Below are 16,741 nucleotides of genomic sequence, written 5' to 3' on the forward strand. Positions count from 1 at the left end.
TTTATATAATATGAATCATTTATGATAGATTCATAATAAAAAAATTCCATCACATTCATTAATTGTACATAAAATTAATTAAATGATAATGACCCATAAAGAATAATAAGTTATTTAAAAAAAAAATACCATCCTCTACATTAATTATACCAATATAGTTTTTTTTAATAACATTAATAAGAATATTTTTAAATATTTTTAAAAAAGGACATTGTTCTCATCCCCTATATAACCTGAACCATTTATAACAGATATCATAATCAAAGAATATTCCACCACCTTCACTAATTCTAAACAAAACCAATTAAATTACGATGCTGACCAAAAGAATGACAATCCAAAAACATTCCACCCCCTTCCGTAATTGCACCTTACTCAATGAAGCTACTTTTTGATTAGAACATTTTAGACTGTAAGCCCATTCATGTAAAGATAAAATGTCCTGATTCAGATTAATGTTCTCGAGCTTCAGGTGGAGAGAGCTTTGACTCGAAGAGCACAGCTGGGTGAGTAAAGAGCATCGCCTCATCTACACCAGAAGAGAAGAATGTCAGGAGGAGGAGCAGCAGCAGCTTCATTGAAGTTTGAAGTTAATGGAAAAGAAGTGGAAGTGAAGAAGCCAAATCCTCAGAGCATACTGGGTGACTTTCTGAGGGAGGAGATGGGTTTGAAGGGGCTGCAAATGCCCTGCAGAGAAGGAGGATGCGGGGCGTGCACCGTCATAATATCTGATCCTCAAGGGGAGCCTCGCCCTGTCAATTCATGCCTGAGGCCTCTCTGCTCTGTCGACGGAATGTCAGTGACCACCATTGAAGGCGTGGGGAGCGTTAAAACGGGCCTTTCTCCTCTTCAGAAAGCACTTGTGACCCACCATGCTACTCAATGCGGATACTGCACCCCCGGCATGGTAAAATTAATACTAATTATATATACTGTAACGCTTATGCCATGATAATTGAATTTGGTTTATTTTTTGCTATATCCTAGAATCCAGTCGGCATACTCAGATCATATTAAGTGCATATATTTATTGCTGTGGGGGTCGTATTACCCTGTTTGCCTAATTAAAAATCTGTGAGTGCGTGTGCTTTTCAGGATCAAATGGTTAAATAATGAGGTAACTGTTTGACCATAAATACCTCCTAATTTGATGCTTACAAAACCTTCATGCTGTCGAAGAATGAAATTGATTTGCGCATCTTAAACCCATGGGAGAAAACCTAATCTCGTGACAGAAATGAAATAGTTCGGTGGGCCTTGTTGGAAGTGGCTGATGTGCACCCCACATCCTTTTTACCGTGTATAAACTGTTTGACCTCATGGAGTTATTTTGGTGTATTTCAGCAACGAGCTACCAGCCGTCCTCGTGATTAAAAGTTTTATGTTTTTCCTTTTGAAGTAAATTTCTTCTCACCGTTTGAATTTGACTTATTTTTCCCAGGAAACCAGCCATTACTACTTGGCTTGGAGCTGATATTTATCAGATTGAATCCACTAAATCCTTAAGCATATTGGATTAAGACCTTAAAACTGTTTATTCTAACAGTCTCGAAACTAAAAAATACCAACTTGAATCAAATTTCATCAGAATGAACAGATGTTTACATTATGGGGTTCAATGCTAGCAATACTTTACAGCAGATTGCTGCCGTGTTTTCTGTTTCACAAAACGGCAGTAGTCCTTGGCATAGATTTCTACAGTCCTTATGGCATTGTAGGCAAACTTGGACTCAGCAAGGGTGAAGAGTTCAGATCAAGGTAGAGCTGGCAGATTCAGAGAACTGGGCACAAGTTTCGATCAAATAAAACTATATTGTATACTTTAAAATTTAACTTGACCAGAAAACATTCATTCCCTGACAGGTTTCTCGTTCCAAGCTTACTTGATATCGCTGTGGGAGACACTTAATGTAGTAAGAGAAATGCTCATTCCAAGTTTGCGTGATATTGCTTTTGGAGATACAGTTTCCTCACAGAAATGCTATCTACTGCAGAAAATAAAGAAGTTTGAACTGATACCTCAGAATAATCTCCTCACGCTTGAAATTTTAAATTATTGTCCAAAATCAGATTGGGGAGGGTCTAAAGTTAAACCACCCTTATACAGAAAACTGACCGCAACAAAATACTCTAATTCTGCAGTTGTCGGGGCAAAAGGAGGGGGTTGCTTTGGTTCTCCCCAGCCTTACATGGGGAACAGAGCATAGTGCAAGCCCACTGACAATTATGATACCGCGCAGACTGATCCAAAATTTAGTCCACACCTTAGAGTAAGATGAGAGTCTAGCAATAATTCTTGAATCGTTTTCGAAATGTAAGATTTCTTATCAATGTGATATATATGTATCGCCACGCGATCACACTCGTAACTTGGGCAGCTTAAGATCTCCGGCAACTATAAAAATAAAACCGACGTAACTGCATCTTGGCTGCATCGCACTATACCTAGCTAGTGTTCAAACAACGAAGAGATATAGCAACTAGGTATGTACCATATCCATTCATAGTTTACAGAAATAGAAGGTATTAATTAAGGATTATAATCTGCGATCTTAATTAATACCGTTCCTTTCCGCACGACTTCATTTCTACCATTATCATTTTGGGAGAATAATATTCGTTTTTTCAGTGTGCTGTAAGAGACGAGCAGATTCCGTTCTGAGCCAATCTGTTTTTAGTTTTACTGGAATTCAAGTAGTAAAGACTTTTAGGATGCAAATGGTTGAAAATGGTTTATTTTGAGTGTTACAACTTACACGAGACCAAATGCGCTTGATATTCATTTTCATAACCATATTCCGTTTTAAACAGTCTTTCCCATTATATTCTGAATCACAATATTAGTATATATTTCTCTTATTCTTCCCCTTCATCGTGATTATATGGTATAAAATATAGGCTTCGCCATTTTGTGTGGTTATTTGAGATGCTGCCTGGGAAAGACTCTTTGGCATGTGGAGGATGGCATTTTTAGAAGCTTATTCAATCCCTACACTAACAAAACGTTAATACATATTTTATTATCTGACGAATAAATAAGTAAAGCATCTGTTTTGTATGTTTATTGAATGGATTCAACATCCATGAATCACAGAAAAGTGCTGGAGTTTTTTGCTTCACTCCCCCACACTAATACTAACCTGGAAGGAGTGCTGAAGGCTTATCCCTATATATAGCCACTACGTGATAATCCTCAGTTTAGTCTACAATCAGGTTCAAATTTCAAAATAATGTTGGAACATAGGTCAAATAATGTTAACCAGGCTTTAAAATTTCAATCTTCTCCATCATATACATTTTCTTAAAGAATATATCTGTTCCAAAGTATTGAATCATTAAGAGCATTAATCTAATCTCACTAATATGATTCTATTCCAAACCACCATAGATGATGTCACTTAGATAACTTAGGATGCTGCAGAATGCATCTTTGTTTGATCCATTGTCCTAAAATAGTATTAGTCGGCTTTTGACATATTATTTCTTGAAACATTGTTAATTTTCCTTAATAATAATAGATACATTGAAACAAGTATGCTTTATTGCATGATATTACAAGATGAATAAAATGTCATCCTCACTACAATAGTCCATTCTTATGCCTAATCAAGGCCACTAGTGATGAAGGGTGCTCCCCTTAAAACCATAAACTCATAACAAAAACAAAGAAACAACAAAAAATGCGAGAACAAAATATGGACTTCTTATTTGCGCCGCAAATGTGGAATTACAAAATTTACAATTACAAAATGCTAACCCAGATGGGTGCCTTCATTATAGTAATTTGCAAGACTAAGTTGCGAACTACCACTTAGAGCTATCTTGGACAATGTTTGGGCCTTTCTTTAATAGGCAATTTTATGCTGCCCGGGAAGGTTCTAGACATTGAAACTTAATACCTAGAGCCGATGGACCCTAACAATACATATAGAATCAGCCAAATACATCTTTAACCATTATTTTAGATATTTTGGGTAGCCCAACTTTGAAAGGCCATAACTCACGAACTGTTGCTCCAATTGGCTATTATAAACACTTTTCGGAAATGCCAGCTCGTGATCTACAGGATTGAGATAGCAAAAGTGCCTATCCGTCGAGTTTTCGGACCTCATTCGGGCACTCTAAGGCCTCCAACGGTGAGCTTGAAGATTTTTGTGCAAATATTTCCACTGGAAATCTGCAATAACTTCTCCGATACTTAAGTTGGAGCAATGAGATTCTTATGATAGGCTTATAATTCTAAAATGAACCTTCATGTAGAAAATGAGAACATTTTGAGCTCGTATGACAAACTTACTAAAAATAGCAAGTTCCCATAAATAGTAACCACCTTGTCTACCAGTCCTTATTAAACTAGAAAAGACTGAAAAGAGAATAATTTTGGGTGATGCAAGATTGCTCTTACACCCAAGATGCTCTTGCATTAGACACTTGGGGTAATTTGAGAAGTGACTTTGTCACATCTCAGGTGTTCAGAGGAAAACCAAGACGGTGAATCTCTTCCCTTGTTAGCCATGATGAATCCTCTACTGGCCTCCCTTTCCATTTGACCAAGTATTCCTCATAAGTTCTATTCCTTGTACTTTTGCCAACACGACTATCCAGTATCTCCTCAATCTCTTTTCTAGCCGAATTAGCTGTTAGAATACTCCACTACTTCTGCAACTTCATCTCCATCACCTCCTTCATAATACTCTGTCAAATTTGGAATATTAAATACTAGTGAAATGTTCAATTTAGCAGGCAACTCCACTTCATAAGCATTTCCACAATCATGCCTTTTCACTATCTTGCACGGTCCAAAATTCTTCATCTTCAACTTATCATATGTACTCATTGGAAAACACTCTTTTCTCAAATGAACCATGACTTCATCTCCAATATGAAATTCCTTATACCTTCTTTTCACATCTTCCTTAGCTTTATACTGTGTATTCATCTTTATGATGTGTTTTCTCACCTCCTCATTGACATTCTTCAAATGTTTAGCAATTCTTCTGCTTCAGCACTACTTATCTCTTGTAATGTTCCTATTATAAAATAAATAATAAATCAAACTTTTGTAATGTGCCGATTGATTGAATATATCTCAGACCCATTTTATTTTTGTTTCTGTAGTTTGTGTTGTCGTTGGCTATCTTTGTACACCCTTGGAAAGTTTCCTGACGAGTATTTAAGCACGGCTTGTAGATTGTAGTAGGCATGCTTTGGAATATATTTCTCTGTACTGTGAACTTCTGTTTAGGGTTCTTTGTTGTTTGCCATTCCGAAAGTGAAAGATCTTCCCTATTTGGCTTATTGTGGTTTCGGTGGGATTCAACCCTCACCCTATTTCGTTGGTGTTCATCTCTGTCTGTATTTGGCAAATTGAAGACTTAATTGTATGGGGAAATATCAGTACCAATTGGTGAATCTTTGGCTTTGCATTTGCAATTTGTGTATGTCACATTCTGCATTTTACAAGTGATAGCATCGAGATTTCCTTGTACCGTACACCTAGCATCTAGACAACGTTGGGCACACTTAGACACTCCCGTACGACCCTTCGTCATACCGTACGGATTCCATTTGATATCCCTGCATACATTCCACTCCCCAACTTTCCGTATGACTTTGCATTGTCTACTCACCGTACGATCTCCCTAGTCATTTTATGACCATCCATAATCACTTCATACATTCCACTCTCCAACTTTCTGTACGACTTTGCATTCTCTACTCACCGTACGAGCTCCCTAGTCATTGTACGACCATGCATAATCACTCTTCGTACGGGTTCCATACCTCCATGTACGGACTCCTTGTACACTCCTCTGTCAACATCACCCTTTCACCGTACACACCTTGATTTGACACTCTACTGTATGGTTCTCATAACTGTACGGCTTCCACCTTCTAGAGACCACATTCACAACTGTACGGTCCCATCTGTAGGCTCAGTAATCATCGTACGACTCGGACTGTATCTTCTGTACGACCTCTATTCCCACACCGTAAGACCCCAATTCTAAGCACTTGTATGACCATTGTTGCAAACAAAACTCAGTACGTGGGAACATTACAGTCATGGGACATTATAGTGGTATCAGAGCGCTTCGATCCTGTCAGCCTGTGGATAGTGAATGAGAGTTTATAGTAGGAAGAGAAGGACACATTTCGTTGATCGAATGGCTGATGAATGGGAACCGACCGCTATTGAACTTGTGGCTCTTCTGAGGGAACTCGCCAGGAATTAAGCACAAATCACTGATACGCAACTACTCATGGAAGAAACTCTCAAGAAGTTGGTAGAGAACAAAATATCTGGAGAACAAAATGGTCACAATGTAGACTCGGTGTTAGGTAAATCAAACCCTCAGCCAACACACTCTCGACCTTCCATGCTGACTTTTCCACCACGGGGGGAGGCACAATACGGAGGGAGACAACTAACTTTCGAAGAGATGAGAGAAGATTGGAAGAATGCAAACCTTGAAGAAGATATATCCTACAAAGATTAAGCAGATCTAAAAATGAGATATTCAGGAGGCGAAAATAGAGGATACTTAAACGATGACCTTAGAAGAAAGTTGAGTAAGGTAAATTTGTCACCATTTAACGGATCAGGTTCAATATCTGCACAAGTGTGGGTAATGAAAGCCGATACTTACTTCTAGCTGAATCCCATGCCAGAAGAAGAAGCAATCAAATTTGCGGTGCTGCACTTGGAGGGAGTTGCGCATGAATGGTGGCACCACAACACCATCACATTAGGGCATGATCAAATAAATACTTATGCAAAATTCATGGAGAAATTGATAGAACGATTTGATAGTAAAGATTTGGAGCTCGATTTCAAGGATTTGGTGCAACTGAGACAAATTGGATCGGTCAATTAGTTCATTGCAGAATTTCAGAGACCTTCTGTTTTGGTCATAGACATTTCCGAAAGAAGACGGGTAGTGCTCTTCATGGATGGACTGACAGAACCTCTGAAGGGTTGGGTAAAGGGGTTCAATCCTGCCACCCTGTCGGAAACAATCAATAAAGCACGGAGTATGGCATCGTTCTCGGCATCATCCTCTCGAAGTAACATCCTAAATCATCGACATTTCTGAGGGACAAACCTCTGCCCAAGAAGCTATCGTTGGATGAAGCTGCTAGATAGGAACTCCGAAGGAAGAAATTGTGTTTCAATTGCAAGGGACCTTGGGAACCTGGCCACCGATGCCTCGGAAAGGGGAAGATCCATTACATTGAGGTCATGTCCGATGATGAGGACGAATAGGAAGAAATGCCGACTGAAGACAACCAACCCCACAATGACACCAACATCAGTTTGAATTGTACGGAGAGAATTGTCGCTTTGGTACAACGTGGAGGAACCATTGCATTGGTTGGCAGCCCGAGGTGCATAGTTTTCCGTGTACGGGGTACCCTTCAAGGACAAAGGGTTACAGTGATGTTGGATAGCAGAGCTACTCTAAATTTCATAAACTCATCCTTGGTAAAACAAAGAAGTCTACCTACGGAGGTGCATGCGAGCTTTCAGGTCAAGGTTGTCGGAGGGACTTTCTTGCCTTGCACGCACCTTGTTCCTTAGCTGAGTATCACAATGGCGAATCACACGATGATTGAGGACTTCTTCATAGTGGACCTGGCTGGCATGGAAGTTATTCTTGTCATACAATGGATGGAAACCCTTGATGAATACATCCAGAGTTTCAAACGGATGGACTTCACTTTTGTGGTTGACAGAAAGAAGGTTGTCCTCCGAGCAATGGCAAATGAAGGGCCAAAGGAAGTTTCTGTGCATCGGATGGAGGCAATCTTTTCTCACGATGACGTTGCGTGGGCTGCACATTGTTTTATCTCGGTGGAACCTATAAAGGGGCGTCGAACACCTCCACAGGATGATGAACTTCAGGATATTTTAAGTAGACATGATAAAGTTTTCATGGATATTCCTCCTGGCATACCACCTCATCAGGGGTTTGAACACACTATCGAGTTGGAATTAGGAACAAAGGTAGTCATAACCACACTGTACCGGCACCCCAAGAAATTCAAAGATGAGATCGAAAGGATGATTCAGGAATTGTTAGAGAAAGGATGGATCCGTCCTAGTTCTAGCTCATTCGTATCATCTGTGGTGTTGGTCAAAAAGAAGGACGGGACGATGCGCATGTGCATGGACTACTGCGCATTGAACAAAAAAACAATAAAGAATAGATATTCCATTCCTAGGATAGATGAGCTGCTGGATGAACTGCATGACACGGTCTATTTTTCAAAAATAGATCTCCGTTCCGAATACCATCAGATCTGCATGAGGGAAGAAGATGTGGAGAAAATTGCTTTCTGTTGTCACTACAAACATTATGAGTTTTTGGTCATGTTGTTTGGATTGACCAATGCACCTGCTACATTTCAGTCGTGCATGAACCGCATCTTCAACAAACAATTGCGTAAGTATTTATTGGTATTCTTTGATGATCTTATTTATAGCAGGTCATGGGAGGAGCACCTAAAGCATCTGAATGAAGTTCTAAGCATCATGGAGGAATAGTCCTTCGCCAAGTAGTCCAGATGTGAATTTGGTATGACAAAAATATTGTACTTGGGGCATGTTGTCAGTAAATACGGAGTTCAAGTGCATCAGGAGAAGATTCAGGCTATCCTCGATTGGCCTCCCCCAAAATCACTCACGGATTTGCAAGGATTTTTCGGACTGTGCAGTTACTACAGGAGGTTTGTTAAAGGATTCTCTTAGCTCAGCACACCTTTAACAGATTTGACGAAGAAGGGGTCATTCCAATAGAACAAAAAGGCACAACTCACCTTTGATAAGCTGAAAGAGGCCGTGAGCACTTGTCCCGTGCTGGCACTACCTGACTTCATTTGACCGTTCATTTTGGAGTGCGACGCGTCAGGGGAAGGCATTGGAGCAGTATTGATGCAAGATAGACATCCCATTGCTTATGAGAGCAGTAAGCTTACGCCAACAAAACGCCTATATTCCATCTACGACAAAGAAATGTTGGCCATCATACATGCACTAACCAAGTTCCGGTAGTATCTAGTAGGTGCCAAGTTTGTCGTCCGTACGGATCACAACGGTCTAAGATATTTTCTGGAGCAATGAGACTTGAACGAACAGCAACAAAAATGGGTAAGCAAAGTTCAAGCTTTTGATTTTGACATTGAATATGTGAAAGGGAAAAACAATGTGGTTGCAGATGCCTTGTTCGGAAACCCACCATCTGCTCACTAGACCAGATTTTCTCTGACTATAAGGCACATCTGTTAGTGGAATATTCCAAAAATACATTTGCTTGTGAAATAATGGATGGTCACGCCCACGATGATCGGTACAGAGTGGTGGATGACATCATCCATTATATTTGGTGTCAGAATCTAAACTAAAGCAGAAAATCTTGAAGGAAGTACACGACTCACCCCTAGCTGGACATTTGGGTTTCCTCTAAACTTATAGAAGTCTTTGGGAGAGTTTCTCATGGAAAGGACTTAAAGGGGACGTGTTGCAGTATGTAAGAGAGTGTACGATCTACCAACGGAACAAATCTAAACATACTCTACTTGCCGGACTATTACAACCTTTGTTGATTTCTGAACATAAGTGGGAAAGTATATCAATGGATTTCATAACAGGTCTTCCTAAGGTGAACGGAAAGGATTGTATCTTCGTGGTGGTTGACTGATTGACAAAGTATGCACATTTCTTCGCCATCCCCTCGGACTTTTAGATTGCACAAGTTGCCGATCTGTTTTTTAGAGAATTCTTTCGTCTACATTGGTTACCTTGAAACATCGTCAATGATAAGGATGGACGATTCGTTAGTATCTTCTGGGCAAAACTGTTTCGACAGCAGGGACAGAATTATTGCCAAGTATGAGTTACCACTCGCAGACGGATGGACAAACCGAGATTGTGAACAAATGGCTTGAAGGCTACCTTCAGAACTATGTTTTGGTACAATGAGCATGGATAAAATGGATCCACCTGGGGGAATATTGCTACAATACCACACATCACATGTCTATTAGGATGGCACCATTCAAAGCTCTATACGGGTACAAACCTCTCTCCTTCATCGACACAGTTTTGGGTGACAGTCGCACTCCAAGGGCGAGGGACTAGCTTCAGGAGGGACAAGACATACTGAGGTGCTTGAAAGAAAACCTACAGCGGGCACAAAATGAACAGAAGATCTACGCTGACAGACACAAAACAGAGAGGAGTTTCGAAGTGGGGGATCTGGTCTATCTCCGGCTCTAGACATACTGACAATCTTCATTAAAGGGAACAGGAAAAATTGAAGCCACGATTTTATGGGCCCTATCGCGTGGTTCGTTGCATTGGTGAAGTGGTGTACGAACTGGAACTTTTGGAGGGAAGCCGCATTCACAATGTCTTCCATGTTTCGTGTTTGAAGAAAGCCATAGGGCAAAAACGTCACATTTGCGACCGACCTTCCGCCACTCAATGAAGAAGGAAAACTCATTTTGGAACCTGCTGAGATCCTTGAAGTATGTAAGAAAGCCCTACCGAACCACACTATGAAAGAATACTTGGTATGCTGGTGACACCTGCTATTGGACGATGTGACGTGGGAGGGCGAGCACATTCTCCAACACCTGGCCTTGCATATACTTGCGGACAAGCAAAATTTAGGACAAGAGGACTATAATGTTCCCGTTATAAAATAAATAATAAATCAAACTTAATAAATAATAAATCAAACTTAATAAATAATAAATCAAACTTTTGTAATGGGCCGATTGATTGAATATATCTCAGACCCATTTTTTTTTTGTTTCCGTAGTTTGTGTTGCCGTCGGCTATCTTTGTACACCCTTGGAAAGTTTCCTGACGGGTATTTAAGCACGGCTTGTAGATTGTAATAGGCACGCTTTGGAATATATTTCTCTGTACTGCGAACTTCTGTTTAGGGTTCTCTGTTGTTTGCCATTCCGGAAGTGAAAGATCTTCCCTATTTGGCTTATTGCGGTTTTGGTGGGATTCAACCCTCACCCTATTCCGTCGGTGTTCATCTTTGTCTATATCTGGCAAATTGAAGACTTAATTGTATGTGGAAATATCAGTACCAATTGGTGAATCTTTGGCTTTGCATTTGCAATTTGTGTATGTCACATTCTGCATTTTACAAGTGATAGCATCTAGATTTCCTTATACCATACACTTAGCATCCAGACAACGTTGGGCACACTTAGACACTCCCGTACGACCCTTCATCATACTGTATAGATTCCATTTGATATCCCCGCATACATTCCACTCTCCAACTTTCCATACGGCTCTACATTCTCTACTCACCGTATGAGCTCCCTAATCATCGTACGACCATCCATAATCACTTCCCGTACGGGTTCCATACCTCCCTGTACGAACTCCTTCCCATACACTCCTTTGTCAACATCACCCTTTCACTGTACACACCTCGGTTTGACACTCTACTGTACGGTTCTCATAACTGTACAACTTCCACCTTCCAGAGACCCCATTCACAACCGTACTGTTCCATCTGTAGGCTCAGTAATCACTGTATGACTAGGATTGTAGCTTTTGTACGACCTCTATTCCCACACCATACGACCCCATTTCTAAGCACTTGTACGACCATTGTTGCAGACAGAACTCAGTACGTGGGAAATTTTCCTTAACTGTTTAAATATTGCAAAGCTTGATGATTAGCATACAAAATAGACTCCTTAGGAAGAAGATAGTGTCTCCACTTCTTCAATGCCTGAACTATAGCATAAAATTTCGGATCATAAACAAAATATTTTCTTTTGGCATCATTCAATTTTTGACTAAAGTAAGCAATAGGTCTACCTTCCTGGCTCATAACAACTCCTATTGTAGTACCACTAGCATCATAGTCTACTTGAAACACCCTGTTAAAATCAGGAAGTGCTAAAACAGGCTGCTCAGTAAACAGGTTGCTTAGTAACTTTCTGTTTCAATAGATTGAAACTCTTATCTGCCCAACAGTCCACTTAAATTCTTTCCTATCCCCTCTCATTGTTTCAATCAGGGGTCTACAAATACTGCTAAAACCTCTTATGAACTTTCTATAAAAACTAGCCAGTCCATGAAAAGATCTTACCTCTGTCGCACTTCTTGGAGTAGGCCATTCAAGGGTAGTCTTCATTTTATTTGAGTCCATTTTTAAACCTTCTGCTGAGACTACAAATCCCAAGTACACCAACTCCTTTACAAAACTGCACTTCTTGAGGTTTATCAACAACTTTTTATCCCTCAACTTATCAAACACCTTGCAAATATGAATCAAATGCTCCTCCAATGTCTTACTAAAGATCAATATATCATCTAGGTAAACAATGAAAAACTTACCCAAAAACTCCTTCAGTATCTCATTCATGAGCCTCATGAAAGTGCTTGGTGGATTGGTTAGCCCAAAAAACATGACTAACCACTCGTACGGTCCTTTTTTCTTGAAAGCAGTCTTCCACTCATCACCTTCTCTAATACGAATTTGATGGTTTCCACTCTTCAAAGATATCTTTATGAAATACTCAGCTCCATTCAAACAGTCCATAATATCATCCATCCTTGGCAATGGAAATCTATACTTGATTGTGATCTTATTGATAGTGCGAGAATCTATACACGTCCTCCATTCACCATTCTTCTTTGGTGCTAATACGACTGTTACAGCACATGGATTCAGACTCTCTCGAATCAACCCTTTCTGCAACAACTCATGAACTTGTCTGTTCAACTCTTCACTTTCTGCTAGTGTCATTCTGTGCGCTGCCTTGTTTGGCAAATTGGCTCCTGGAACCAAATCCATCTGGTGACTGATCTTCCTCATTGGGGGCAATCCATCAAGTACATTATTTGATACAATATCAGAAAACTCTCCCAACATATCGGCAACTTCTGGAGGTACCTCATCTACTTCTTCTTTACTACCTTTTGAAATTATAGCAAAACACATATGCTTACACTTCATACCTTTGAGAAACTCTTTTCCATCAACAAAACATATTTTGGCAGCACTACATACCTTTTCTTCTTTCTCCTTCAATGACTTCAAGTTATGTTTCACTCCATCCTTGGTTAGAGTGTATGTATTTGCTCGCCTATCGTGTACAACATGCCTGTCAAACTGCCATGGCCTACCCAACAACATATGACATATGCCCATAGCTATGATATCATATAATACCTCATCCTGGTAGCTTCCAATCTTGAACTTGAGCATTGCTCATTGACCATGACCTTGTGGTCATCTTGCACCCAAGCAATATTGTATGGACGCGGGTGTTTCTATCTCTTTAGCTTCAACTTGGTGACCATGGTTTTTGACACTAGATTGTCAGTATTTCCACCATCAATGATCACATCACAACACTTATCTTCATATTTGCACCTTGTGCGAAACAAGCTCCTTCTTTGATCAAGTTCATTCTCACCACTCAGCAGGACTCTTTTGTTAACTACGATTTCTCTTTTAGCATCTTCAGAATGTGAGGATTTGACATCTTCATCAACATGTGCAACTCTAGCCTGGCCTTCTATTCTTTGATCTATCCTTCCTTGGCCCTGGGAACATTCAAACACTCTATGCCCTTCTTCTCCGTAGTGAAAATATTTCCCATGGAAGCCTCCTCGTCCAAATCCTTGACCTATGCCACTTCCTCTCTAATCACTATTGTTCTGATCATGGAAATGATTGGAATTGCTTCCCCTTTGGTTTTGACTGCTACTTCCAACCTCATCCTTGTTCTTCTGATCATCATTATGGCCTCCATAAGATTGTCCGCTAGATCTTCCACCGTAGCCTCTTCTGCTATTCTTGTTGTCAAACTTCTTGTTTAGTTTTTCTTCAACTCTTAGGGCAAACTGGTATGCCTCCTCAATACTGTTCATTCGAACCAGACTCAACTTGTCTTGAATGCTTGGCCTTAACCCATAAAGATAATGAGCCGCTTTCTCCTTATTAGCTTTTGCATGGCTGGTTCTAATGAGAACTTGGTAGAACTCTTCGGTATACTCTTGCATAGATTTTCCCGCTTGCTTCAATCCTTGCATTTTCTTCAACAGATCAAGCTCATAATCCACAGGAATGAATTGTCGCTTCAGTTTAGCTACCATATGTTCCCATTTGGTATTTTTGTCGTTTCCCTTTCTATTTCGCTCCAACTGAACCTCCTGCCACCAGATCTTTGCATGTCCCTTCAGTTTTGCCTTCGCAAACTCGACTCTATCAGGATTCTCAATATCTTCATACTCAAAATACTCCTCCAGTTCATTGATCCAATCAATTAACTCCTCTGAGTTAAGATTTCTTGAAAATGTGGGAACCTCAAACTTAGGTTTTTTTCCAATCTTGGAGATGGCCCTTAAAAGCCTCTCTTCCTCTAGGTTTAGAACTGCCTTTGCTTCAGCATTTTCTTTTACTTCGTCCTCATCCTTGCTTTCATCTCTTACGGGAAGATTTATTCCTCTGCGCATTTGTTCTTCCAATGCTTGCATTTGTTTGTGGAGGGCTAGGAAACCCTTAGGTGTAACACCTACAACTCTTCCGCCACAATCTCTTCGTGGAGACATTTTCACATTTCTGCTGAAACACTAATGCAAACTGCCTCACAATTGGCAATTTGTCTACACGCTCAACCCAAACCACGGTCTTGGTGCGAACTGCCTCACAGTCAACGATCTGTCCACACACTCAAGAACTTTAGCTCTGGTAACATTTGATGAAGGGTGCTCCCCTTAAAACCATAAACTAATAACAGAAACAAATAAACAACAACAAATGCAAGAACAAAATATTGACTTCTTATTTGTGCCGCAAATGCAAAATTATAGAATTCACAAGTACAAAATGCTAACCCACATGGGTGCCTTCATTACAGTAATTTGCAAGACTAAACTGTGAACTACCACCCAGAGCTATAGTAGACAATGTTTGGGCCTTTCTTAAATAGGCAATTTTATGCCGCTCAGGCCTAGGGTCGATGGACCCTAACAATACATATAGAGTCGGCCAAATACATCTTTGACCATTATTTTAGATATTTTGGGTAGCCCAACTTTAAAAGGCTATAAGTCACGAGCTGTTGCTCCGATTGGCTATTATAACCACTTTTTGAAAATGCTAGCTCCTGATCTATAGGCTCAAAACAACACAAGTGTTCTTTCATCGAGTTTTTGGACCTCATCTGGGTACTTTAAGGCCTCCAATGGTGAGCTTGAAGATTTTTCTGCAAATATTTTCACCGAAAATCCACAATAACTTGTCCGATATTTAAGCTGGAGCAATGAGATTTTTATGGTAGGCTTATAACTCTAAAATGAACCTTCATATAGAAAATGAGAACATTCCGAACTCGTATGACAAACTTACTAAAATAAGCAAGTTCCCATAAATAGTAACCACCCTGTCTAGTAGTCCTTATTAAAATAGAAAAAGATTGAAAAGAAAATATTTTTGGGTGATGCAAGATTGCTCTTACACCCAAGATGCTCCTGCACCAACTAGAAGCTACAAAATTACAAATTACTTAATTAGCCTTTTACACCACTACCAAAATGACCTTTTATGAGGTTCATCTCGTAGGAGATTGGGAGCCATGAACATTTTTGTCTTGGATGTCATACTTTTGCTCTTCATTTACATCAAGGTTGAAGGCCTCCCTTGTTGATAATTGAGCTTGAAGCTATCTGACATCCCTTTGAGGCTGGATTGTAAAATGTGACTTTTTTGTTTCAAAACCAAAGCAAAAGTTAGTTTGTATTTTCTGCTTAATTTAACTTATGTTAAACAATCTGATTCTGGACTTGTTTATAAAAAGTATTAGTTTTGACTTTAAAATACTTGCACCTGCACTAACTTTTTTCTTGACATTTTTTAATTTAGTTTATAAGTTTTGTTGAGGCTTATTTGGCATATTTATGTTCTTTCCAGGTAATGAGTGTGCATGGCTTGCTAAAGAAAAATCCAAATCCATCTTCACAAGAAGTTGAAGATCAGATTGATGGCAATCTGTGCAGGTATGATGGTAATAATCAAAATACTACGTGTATGAAATCTTCATCTCCATAAACAAACATTATTTTATTTTGTTTGACACAAATGCATTATCTGTAGGTGTACTGGATACCGCCCCCTGTTGGATGCTATTCAGACATTTGCATGTGAAAATGACAGAAACTGTGATGAAGCAAATAAAAGAAGCAGTTGTCTAAAGTTAGGGCATGATATGGAGGATATTTGTGACTATGGTATTCCTAGACGCACAGTAAAAAAACTTTTAATCTCAAAAGCAGGTATCACCTGGATAAGGGTGCTTTCTTTGGAAGATTTATATTCTGTTCTGACAGCTTATAGACATCGAGGAACACTGAGAATGGTTAGAGGAAATACATCATCTGGGGTTTATCCTGAATATTTCTGTGATGTGTTTGTTGACATATCTCATGTACCGGTCCTCTTAAAAACTTCTTTTAGTAATAAAGGACTCTGTATTGGAGGAGGCGTTACGATTTCAGATTTTATGGTACTGCTGAAGGCACACAGAGACCTTTCCTGTAGCTATGGGCCCATATGTCAGCACCTGGCACGTGTAAGTCTCAACCTAATTTATCTTTGATTCTCGATTTTAATAATGTATTCCTTCTAGCCTTTTATGTTTTATTCTATCCAATAGTTATTAGAATTTCTATTAAAGCTGTTGTAACATGAAG

The 16,741-nt window shown here is 39.6% G+C and overlaps 1 protein-coding gene across 1 annotated transcript in view; it reads left to right on the forward strand.

Annotated features, from left to right (window-relative positions):
• The first annotated feature begins 402 nt into the window (after positions 1–402).
• Positions 403–16,741, forward strand: part of LOC149543133 (uncharacterized) — a 327,129-nt gene continuing 310,790 nt past the window's right edge. Inside the window, exons 1-3 of the mRNA XM_089798038.1 lie at positions 403–907; positions 15,963–16,048; positions 16,146–16,620. Of these exons, the coding sequence (XP_089654164.1) occupies positions 548–907; positions 15,963–16,048; positions 16,146–16,620 (921 nt within the window). The 5' untranslated portion in view covers positions 403–547. The remainder of the gene's footprint in view (positions 908–15,962; positions 16,049–16,145; positions 16,621–16,741) is intronic.

Source organism: Cupressus sempervirens, chromosome 8 (assembly GCF_028749045.1).
Source record: "Cupressus sempervirens isolate cs-2001-9-10 chromosome 8, ASM2874904v1, whole genome shotgun sequence".
Classification (NCBI taxonomy): Eukaryota; Viridiplantae; Streptophyta; class Pinopsida; order Cupressales; family Cupressaceae; genus Cupressus; species Cupressus sempervirens.